The following is a 10,885-nucleotide window of genomic DNA, read 5'->3' as shown; positions in this document are numbered from 1 at the left end:
AGCCTCCTCGCCCTCCGCAGGAGGGCGGGGAGGCTTCGCCCTGGGGAAAGCCGGGGGTGGGGGCGCGCCAGGCGTCTATCAGACCGGGGAGCCACCACTCCCTCCTCCTCCTCCCTTCGCCCTGTTGTCTGCAGACGTTTCCGCACCCGGCGCTCCAACCACGTGTTGAAACTTCTGTGCCCCCCCCCCAACTAAAGTGTAAAAATTTTTAAAAAAACATTTATTTTATTTCGTAGTCAAACACAGAGCGAACTAGAACTTGGCCAAGGTAATCCAATAAGGAGTAAGGTAAAGGTTTCCCCTTGCTCGAAAGCCAGTCCAGTCCGACTCTGGGGTTGCGGTGCTCCGTTTCCGAGCCGAAGAGCCGGCGCTGTCCGAAGACGTTTCGGCGGTCATGTGCGGCATGATGACTAAACGCCGAGGCGCACGGAACGCTGTGACCTTCCCACCGAAGTGGTACCTGTTTATCTACTTGCAATGTCTTGCTTTCCAACTGCTAGGTTGGCAGGAGAACAACGAGTAAGCATCGACTTAAAAAGGGATACGCCGCAAGCTGCCCTTTAAACAGTATGTTCTTGTACAGAGTTGCATAAAATGTAGAACGTGTAGAATTTACCTGGTATGTTATAGTTTGGAGGCATACCATTGCGAAAGACATATTCCAAGAATGGAAGCCGTTTTAATTGAAAATTACTACCACAGGTATTGGTATTAAAGGACAAGACCAATGTTCCCGCTAAGCTGTGGAGTCCTGTGAGCAAAAATTCTACTTTGTGAGCTACTAAGTCCTTTGTGATCAAAGTTGTGAGCTAGTGATTTGGCTACTGCATAAATTAGTTTGCACTGGAGCCCTCCTTCCTGAGCTAAGAGAAAAATGTCTGAGCTGGAGGCTAAAAAACTGTGAGCTAGCTCACACCTTGTCTGATAGCTTGTCCATAGAATAGAATTCCCATAGTTTAGCAATCCATTGAGTGAGAGATGGGACTTTTTTATCCTTCCAGTTGTCGGCTATGACTGTCTTTGCTGCAGTCAGGAATATCAAGCATAAAACTTAGGAGGGCTGGGCTAGACTTTCGACCTCGGCAAGTGCTGATTTCAGTCTTCTCAGCTGCGCTTAGAACTTTCACATGAGTAAAGTAGGGCTTGTCAGGGCAAAGTATCTGTCCTCTGAATTTAATTTCCGCTCAGGATCCTTTTTGCCAATTCCTGGTATCACTTGTTTGTTCCGGGGATTGCTGATGACGTTCTTAAGCTGTCGCTTTCCTGTATTTTCTTCACCCTGTTCCTGTTTTGCCGCTTCTAATATGCCACCTTTAGCCATTTTTTAGAGTTTCTTTTGCAGTAATAGCACAAAACTCGGGTGTCAGCTGACATGGTATTATGGGCTCTCCTGGTACAGAGGAGTATGCAATGCTACTTATGTTTGCTGTGCTACCCATTTAGTACTTACTTTCACTGTCCCCCATTTTTCTTCCTTGTCTCTGCTATGGAATTCTTGGAGAATCCTCTTTTGCACCAGACTGTGGAAGAACATCTGTAGGCTGTCTAGTTAGAGTGTGTGATATGGGGGGGGGGAGTGTCTTTGCAGTTTTTTGTGTTTCTTCACACACACAGTATGTCCCTGCGTACATTTTAATATGTAAAGAACAATTCTGCTTCATGGAGGAGCAGCAGCAATGGTAGCAGGAAGGGAAACAGGTGAATGGATTCCTGTTTGCTGTGACTAGTCCTCAAGTTAAGAGGGAATGACTGATGTCTGGCAGCTATTAAATTGGCCACAAGGGAGAGTTAGAACTGATAGGGGAGCAACTGTGTTGTTGTTATGTGTTTTCCATTTTTCTGGCCTTGTGCGCACATGCTCTTTTGGGGAACTCCACCCTTGGAGCAGCAGCACCACACGGGATGGTGGAATAGGCAGTGCAACTGGAGTAGACTGCCTTCACTTTTGGACAGGGACCATAATATACAATTACTACTGAACGGGTTTGTCATTGGCATAATACCCCCCCCCCCTTTGTCTGGAGGAATCGTGACTTCAGAATTCCCAGTTTTGCAGAAAACCTTCTTAGGGGCAGCTGTGTTCTCACCTCCCTGACTCAGCATTAGCCCTGCTCTCAGTCTAAAGTCGGAATAGCAGTGGCTGGTCAAACACTTCCCTCCACCTGTAATGCTACAGGAAACAGGCCCAATATATTCTTAGTACATAATGACACAGCTCTAGGATGGGGTGCCAACTTGACTTGTTTATCCCCATCTACAAAGAGTTCTGGGCACAGGTGCCACATCCATGTGAATGTTGGAACTGGAGGGAAAAGTTTCATGATGGAGAAGGATCAGCCTTCCTAATCAAATATTGCTAGTTGCTGGTAAAGCTCTACATCGTTTTGGCCCACTTTCCTACTTGGCTTGGTTGGGCTGGACGGAGGATGCTGTCTCCTTACTGGAAGTACATTAGCCTACCTTTTGATTTACTGATTGGTCCTGGAGGGCTGTGAGGAACCTCTCCTACTTTCTTTTGAATGAGCCATCATGATTTTCTGGAACTTGAATGCAGGCAATATGCAGGTCATCTTACCTGTTAAGCCAGGTAAGGGTGGGTGGAACATCCTCTCCATAGCTCCCTGGAATCCCACATACAAGAAGGAAGCATTGTCCTGAAAGGGAAATGGGTTTGATCAGAGCAGTAAATCTGCTACTGTTTGAATCCTTTCCCTTTATTTCATCTTAGGCCTTATTTCATCTTAGCTTTTCTTGTTTTCTCCTCTGTGTGCTCACACCTATGGATCTTGGTCCCTCGTCACTGAAGGCTTGTGTCTTGACAAGTATGTATCCTCAGCAGTCCCTTTCAAGAATTTTTCCCCCTTATACCTGGTGATTTCAGGGAGGTATGCAGAAGTTGTGTACCCATCTATATATACATCTTGGTTTGCTCACTGGAAGTACTGTTTCAGATCTTGAAGGTTGCTGGTTATATTTTGGGGTGTGCTTAAAATAAGACGTGGGTTCCTTCCATCAGCACTGTATAATATCTGTTTGTCTAGTGCAGTGGTACTCAGCGGCCTGGGCTCTTTGACATGTGGCTGTGTGACGTGCCATCTGTGGTTCTTCTGAGCATTGTTCTGACATGTGGCACCTGACCCATGTCCCAGGAAAGTGGGCAAGGCCATTGCATGGTAGGACTTGTGGTTAGCAGGTGGTCCCCACCTTAAAGCTGCTACCGGAGGGTCTGGAGGATCAAACCCAGTTCTCCCAGATTAGAGTCCGCACTCCTAAGTACTACGCCAAAACTGTATCTTATATTATTGTGTATCTGTGTGGTGTGGTGGCATGCAGGGGCATAAATTAGTTATGTGTCTCTTTTAGCTGATGGTATAGAATCATAGAATGTTAGAGTTGGAAAGGACCTTGCAGGTCGTCTAGTCCAACCCCCTGCACTCTGCAGGAGCATAGGCGAAAGAGAGTCCTACAACATACCCCAAAGATGGTCGTCCAGCCTCCGCTTGAAAATGTCCACCAAAGGAGCATCCATCACCTTCTGAGGCCGTCTGTTCCACTGCTCAACCACCCTTACAGTTAGGATGTTTCTCCTGATACTTAGCCCCATATCAGATGGCCAGGTTATTTTCTTTAGTAAAGCGCCCCCCTTCTCCCCCCCCCCGGTCTGGACATTGATCTCAAAGTAGTTGTACTGTGAAGTGAGCTCTGCCTCTTGGTGCTTTGATCCTGGGGAAGTAGCAACAAATCCTGGACGTTTCTGTGGGGGTCGGGCAACAAGAATGAACTTTTGCAGGGATTGGATCATAAAGGGCTTGGGACAGAGATGGTGCTTCTGGTTGTTCCTGGGGTAGCCAAAACAAAAAGGAGTCTTCTTTTTTTTTTTAAGCATTTGTAGGGTGGAGCCTTCCTGACTGGGGATGTGGGCTCTAGCTCACAAAAATCTGTGCTTCATTAAATCTGGCCGTTTAAAGTGCCGCAAAGACCTTTCTCAGGTTTTCACCAGTAGAGTTTGTAGCCCAGTCATAGTGAGACAGCCCAGAAGACGGTTGGTAGCCAGGTGAGTGCAGGTGAAACTGTATCCAGTGATTATTCGTGTCCACTTAGTCCTACATCGAATTCTGTAATGGGAGCTCCACAAGCGTTCCTTTTTGCGTGATCCACATATTGAACAATTTGCTTTTTTTTTTTACACTAGTCAAGCCAAATGGCTTTTTGGACCAGACTGTGACAACTAGGGCTGACACTCAAGTAGACGGGGCTTGGTGGGGGTTGGGTTCTGCCGCATACAGCCCCTCCCACACAACGGCCCATGCGCTTCCCTCCCACAGTGGTTGCTGAGTGCCGCAATCGCCTGCTTCAGGCTGGTTTTCAAGAATTAAAGGAAACGGAACACTGGGATATCCAGCCTGACCGAAAGGTGGGTAAATGGAATGGATACTTGATTGTGGAGCTTCCTCCATAATGCTGCTGACTTGCAGTGGTTCTGTTTCTGTTGGGGGGGTGGGGGGGTGTTGGGCTAGGCAGAGTTGGGATCTAGGCTGACCTCTGCCAGAGCAGCTACGGGGGAGGGGGGCGAAACACTGATGTCTTCTCTGCTCCTTTCTCCAATAGTACTTTGTGACCAGGAACTTCTCAACATTGATTGCCTTTGCCGTGGGAGGCCAGTACCAGCCAGGCAATGGCTTCACCTTGATTGGTGCCCACACAGACAGCCCATGCCTGAGAGTAAGTAGTTTCACTCCATCGTGCATGGCACTGTCTAGCTTGTACCCATTGGTGCTGTTAGCGACTTTCCTTTCTGTGTCACTCTGTTCTGTTTCCTCATCATTCCACTTTCTGTGGACTTGCTCTTCTTCCATGGTATCTCTTGATTATAATATAATATAATAATATAAAATGCTTCCCTCTGCCTTTGGCTATGATTTTCAGCACTGTCGTACCAGAATAGGTTTGTACCACTCTGCTGACAATAGTCAAGAGGCTCCCATCTGTGAGTGCTGATGACATCTTCTCTCTTCATTCCCTCCTCTTTGTCCATAACTGTGGCTCCTCTACTGCTATGGAGCTGCATTACACCTCCCTTAGAAATCACGGAACTATCTATTTATGTGACTGTGCTTACCTATCATCCAGGTGAAGCGCCGCTCAAAGCGTGGGCAGGAGGGCACTATTCAGGTGGGTGTGGAAACCTATGGAGGTGGTATCTGGAGCACCTGGTTTGATCGGGACCTCACTGTTGCTGGAAGAGTCATTGTCAAGGTCAGTTTTGCCTGAGATATTGGCCTTTTAGGCGTAACCTCTCTGGTGGATTTCCTAGGGGCTAGCCGCCAACCCCACAGGATTTTCTCCCAATTGTCACAGTACCATTTCTCCCTTATCTCACTGCACCAGGGCTCCCAGTATGTGATTAAAAAGAGTGCATCAGGTTAGAGGGGCTAGGATCGGGACCTGAGTATAATCCACCAAAGCCTGGATTGATAACTGAAGTAAAACTGACAGATACAAGATGGTTCGCTTTTGAAAACACACACACACGTATACACACAACTTGAGGAAAATATCAACACTTAACCAGGAGTTGAGAGATGTTAGGTGTTACACAATACATGCCTTAGGAAACCCTCTCTCAGGCAGGTTTATAACATATCAACACAGTACTCTGCTGCAACTAAGTTGTACACCAGGCCCAGCAACAAACCTACTGGCCTACTGTAATACCTCAGTATACTTAGGAAGGGAAACTTCACACAAAGATCTGACATAATCTCAGTTAGTCCCTTACATCACCCTCCTGTTAGACTAACCCTCAACTAATTTCATTGAATTTATTTATTTATTATTTAGATTTTTATCCCGCCCTCCCCGAAGGCTCAGGGCAGCTAACAGGGCATAATGCCAAATAAAACCATAAAACAGTATAAAATATTAAATTGCATAACAATCAATACACAGCTAATAACATCATAAAACATTTTTGGTGCTCCTCTATTCCGGTTCCGATGTTAAAATTTTTAAAAGCAAGATGGTGTCCTCAATGTCCTAGCTAGGCAGCTACAGCAGTGCATATCCCACTACCTTGCCGTCCCCTAAAAAATGTCCTGTTCCCACCAATGATGCCCGCATCAAGGTGGCCATATACGGAAGTCATAGGGCGTTGATGGTACAGTAGTGGTGGCGGCTCCTATTCGAAAGCCTGGCGGAAGAGCTCCGTCTTACAGGCCCTGCGGAACTGTACTAGGTCCCGCAGAGCCCGGATCTCCTCTGGGAGCTCATTCCACCAGATAGGAGCCGCCACCGAAAATGCCCTAGCCCTGGTCATGACAAGTTTGGTAGTCCTGGGGCCTGGAACATCCAGTAGATTTTGATTCCCCGACCGTAGTGCCCTTGAGGGAACATGTGGGGAAAGGCAGTCCCTTAGGTAGGCTGGTCCCTGAATAACTTTCCCTTGTCAGATGTTAATCTTTCCCAGGTCTGATTGACTGCTGTGTCTGTGTGGTACATTTCTGTGTTCTGCCTTCTACCTGTCACAGGTAGCTGAAGGGAATGGGAGCACAGGTAGTGTTCTTTTTGAAACTTCCTGTTGTAGGAAGGGGAATACGATGGTAGCAGACAATAATGGAAGTGAACCACTGGCTGCGTTGGTGGTGCCAGCAGGAGCGATTTGGATTCTGGGATCACAGGCTAGATTTTCTGGATGACAGCCTACTAGGACGCGATGGACTTCACTTGTCAAAGTCGGGGAGAATGTGTTTGGCATAAACCTGGGGAGATTCATCAAGAGGGCTTTACACTGACACCACAAGGGGAAAGAGACAACCAGCATAGGGATTTAAATGAAGGGGAGCAAACAACAGAGGTTCACCTGGGAGGGCCAGGTCTAATGGAGTCAAAGGTGCGGGGCTTGAGGTGTCTATGTACCAATGCTCAAAGCTTGGGTAATAAGAAGGAAGCGCTTGAGTTTCTAATGCAGACAAAGGGATATGATTTAGTAGGCATTACAGAGACTTGGTGGTGGGATGATTCACATGACTGGAATGTAGTAGTGGATGGATATGAGTTGTTCAAGAAAAGCCAAAAGGGTCAAAGAGGAGGCAGAGTGGCGTCGTCTGTGAAGAGAGGGTTTGTTTGTCAGGAAATACTGCAGGAGGAGGGCAACAGCCCAGTGGGAAGTATCTGGGTGAGGATAAGGGAAGGTAGGACAAACAGTATTGTGGTTGGAGTCTGCTACAGACCTCCTGACCAGGATGAGGCGGTGGATGCTGCCCTCTTTGAACAGCTTGACAGGGTATCCAAACAACATGATCTGGTAGTTAATGGGTGACTTCAACTTCCCTAATGTGTGCTGGCAGAAAAACTCTGCAAGGCATCCACAGTCACGCAACTTTCTGGCCTGTCTGGATGACAACTTCCTTTATCAAATGGTGGAGAAAGCTATGAGGGGCTTGGCAATACTCAATATTGACCAAGAGGCAAGAGTTGGTAGATGGGATGAAGGTGGTGGGGACCTTAGGGGAAAGTGACCATGTCCTGCTAGAATTCCTTTTGCTGTGCGGGAACAAGGAAGTTCATAACCACACATGTAAGTTAGATTTCAGTAAGGCAGACTTTAATAAACTCAGAGGTATGATGAGAATCATTCCAGGGGCAAGACTGCTGGAAGGGAAAGGAGTAAGTGAATGATGGGCTCTCCTAAAACAAGAGCTCTTGCAAGCTCAAGCTGTTGGTATTCCAACAAGAAGGAAATATGGCAGGGGATCCAAGAAGCCAATGTGGATGAACAGAGAACTGCGTGATGTGCTAAGGAAGAAAAAGGAAATGTTCAAGAATTAGAGGCAACAACATACCTCTAAAGAAGAGTATCTATGGGTTGCTAGGCACTGTAGGTCAGCCATCAGAGAGGCCAACGTTCACAGCTAAAGCTGGCCAGGGAGGCTCACTACAACAAGAAACCCTTCTTCAGATATGTGAGGAGCAAGCGCAAGATAAAAAGAGGCGATGGGCCCACTGTTGGGTGAAAATGGAGAAACTCTGAGAGAGGACAGAGAGAAAGCAGAAAGGCTTAATGCCTATTTTGCCTCAGTATTTTCCCTGAAGAACAGGCTAATCTAGAGATGGTAGTAGGCAAGTCACAGCATCTGGGCTGCTAGTTGACATGGGCAGAGAGGTAGTTGAGAAGCACCTGGTTGCACTGAATGAGTACAGATCCCCAGTGCCAGATGATGCGCATCCAAGAGTGCTCAAAGAACTTTCTAGAGAGCTTGCAGAGCCTTTGTCCATCATTTTTCAGGCCTCTTGGAGGACAAGAGACATGCCACAAGACTGGAGGAGGGCAAATGTTATCCCAATTTTCAAAAAAGGGAGGATGGATGGACCCAGGAAATTACAGGCCAGTCAGTCTGACCTCTGTCCCAGGGAAGATACTGGAGCAGATTTTAAAGGGATCGATCTGCGAGCATCTAAAGGACAACTTGGTGATCTGGGGAAGTCAGCGCGGATTTGTCCCCAACAGGGAACCTCATTTCCTTCTTTGATCGAGTGACAAACTTACTGGATCAAGGGAATGTTATTTACCTGGATTTCAGTAAAGCTTTTGACAGGGTTCCCCATGATGTTCTGACGGGTAAACTAAAAGACTGTGGACTGGACTCTAGGCAAGTTAGGTGGATAGGGAACTGGTTGGAGAACTGCACTCAGAGAGTAGTTGTCAATGGCATTTCATCTGAATGGAGGGCTGTCACTTAGAGGAGGGCAGGAAGCTGTTCCTGTTGGCAGCAGGACTCACAATAATGGGTTTAAATTAAGGGCAGGAAGGTAGCAGCTGGATATTAGGGGAAACTTTTTGACAGAGTTGTGCAACGGTGGAATCAGCTGCCTAGGGAGGTGGTGAGCTCCCCCTCACTGGCAGCCTTGACTCAGCGTCTGGACAAACACTTGTCAGGGATACTGTAGGCTGATCCTGCACTGAGCAGTCGGTTGGACTAGATGGCCGGTATGGCCCCTTCCAACTCTGTGATCCTATGATTCTACTACAGACCAATATTGGCCTGCCGGGTGTGGGAAGAAGCCCAGTTCTTGTGCTGTGAGGCATTATGAGAACTGACTCTTAATAAAGTTGTTGCCATTTATTTTGTGTGCTTGTCATTATATGCTGTCAATCAAAGAGATTTTTAGTTGATTTCCTTGATTAAGGCTTAAATTCTAACATGAGTTGATATGTTTGGAGCATACTTAATGATGTTAACTTAATAAGGTGTTTTGCATTTTTGCTGTGCATGTAGAACATCATTTATGTGGATCCAAAGGAATGCAGCAGGGGTATCTTTAGTAAATACATTTCACAGGGGTTATAAAAGTGTTATTAAAAATCAGTACAGTGTTTAATAAATTACTTCATCAGTGCCCTAATAAACATGAGTGTACCCAAGTGTGCTTAGAGAACACGTTGCCTAGCTACATTTGAGTAGGACTGTAGAATGGTTCAAAGTGTGTAATGCAGAGTGGCCTGATGTATGTATGATGCAAAAACTAGAACTTGAGAACTGACTGGAACTGAAGCCAACAGTCAGTAAGAGGAGAATGCCAATGGAACCAGGCGGTCTGGATTTATTCCTGCCCAGCTGTATTTTCCACATACCTTAAGACAGCTGAAAACACTTGAGAAATAACAAATACAAGGGGGGTGTCTGCAAGCAATTCATGGGACAGAGGAAAAGAAAGGCATAGTCAATGTTCAGTTAGTAAGAAAAGTCCTTTGCATGTGCTGGAGGTCCTCTGTTTCTGTAGGGCTATTGTAGTGTGGTGCTTGGTATGCCAGACAAGGTCCTGGGAGACCTGGGTTAAAAACTCTCCACTCCGTCACAAAACCCACGGGGTGGCCCTGGGCCACTAGAGGTTGCTGGCAATGTACTGAGTAAAATCTTATTACATGGAGCCCAGCAGTGAAAACTGGCTTGTTGCTGATGTGTTCTTTGGCAATTAAAGAATGCGGGAAGAAGACTTCCGGTCTGTGGCTCGGCGATGGTGGAGGCTCTCCCCTGAAGCTGGAGAGGCATTCTGCGCTCCAGGGGTGGCACCCCCGCGCTCCAAGTGGCACCCCCAGGTGAGCCTCAGTGTGGAGGCTCCAAGCCGGGGGCGCTTGGGGGGCGACCTCTTTGATGGCTTTAAGCCGGAGAATTGAGGCGCTCCTTTTTGCCCCAATCGGTCCACCCCCTGAGAGGCTCGGTTTTTACCGAGCATAGCTGGAGCCGGCCGGGACAAGCAAGAAGGTCAGCGAAGGAGGCGTGACTAAAAGGGGTCTGTGGTCAGACCGTCAATGAAGCGGAGAAAAAGGCGAGCGAATAAGTTCTAAAAGTGAGTTCCACCCCCCCACCACCTATAGCGGCGTCGGGAGGGAATCCCAGACGTAAACAAACCGAACTGTGTTTTAAAGAGAAGGGGGGGAGGAGAAACGAAAAGCGCTCAAGTGTGCCAAAGACTTAGCTGGTTTTGCGGATAAGTTTGCACTTGCTGAAGGAGAGTGAAAAGGCTCTCTTTAGTGTAAACAAAGCTGAAAATGGCCGGCGTCCGAGGAAAAGGAACGAAAGTTGGTCGAGGTGGTCAAAGTCCGAGGGTAGAAGAAGGAGACGTTTTCTCCACGCTAACGGAGCTGCTCTGGCCCATAAACGAAAGACTCGATGGTCTTAACCAGTTGATGGCTGCTTCGAACCAGAGTATGGCGAAGCAGCAACAGCAGATCGATGAGCTTGTGAAAAAGTCGATTCAAACCGATGAAAAGCTTAAAGAGACAGCACACGATACTAAAAAGATGAAGAAGAAAGTTGGTCTGTTGGAGCAAAGGCAAGATCTCCAAGAAAGAAGGCTATTGAATCTACAGATGGAAAAAGCTAAC

At 47.2% G+C, this 10,885-nt stretch overlaps 1 protein-coding gene across 1 annotated transcript in view; it reads left to right on the top strand.

The window, feature by feature from the left end:
* The first annotated feature begins 2,529 nt into the window (after nucleotides 1-2,529).
* Nucleotides 2,530-10,885, top strand: part of DNPEP (aspartyl aminopeptidase) — a 24,759-nt gene continuing 16,403 nt past the window's right edge. Inside the window, exons 1-4 of the mRNA XM_015426901.1 lie at nucleotides 2,530-2,587; nucleotides 4,326-4,414; nucleotides 4,609-4,722; nucleotides 5,131-5,256. Coding sequence (XP_015282387.1) covers nucleotides 2,530-2,587; nucleotides 4,326-4,414; nucleotides 4,609-4,722; nucleotides 5,131-5,256 — 387 coding nt within the window. The remainder of the gene's footprint in view (nucleotides 2,588-4,325; nucleotides 4,415-4,608; nucleotides 4,723-5,130; nucleotides 5,257-10,885) is intronic.

This window comes from Gekko japonicus, unplaced genomic scaffold (genome assembly GCF_001447785.1).
Source record: "Gekko japonicus isolate JY-2015 unplaced genomic scaffold, Gekko_japonicus_V1.1 scaffold104, whole genome shotgun sequence".
Lineage (NCBI taxonomy): Eukaryota > Metazoa > Chordata > Lepidosauria > Squamata > Gekkonidae > Gekko > Gekko japonicus.
Note: the sequence above shows the minus strand (reverse complement) of the source record. Positions and strands in the feature narration are given on the sequence as shown.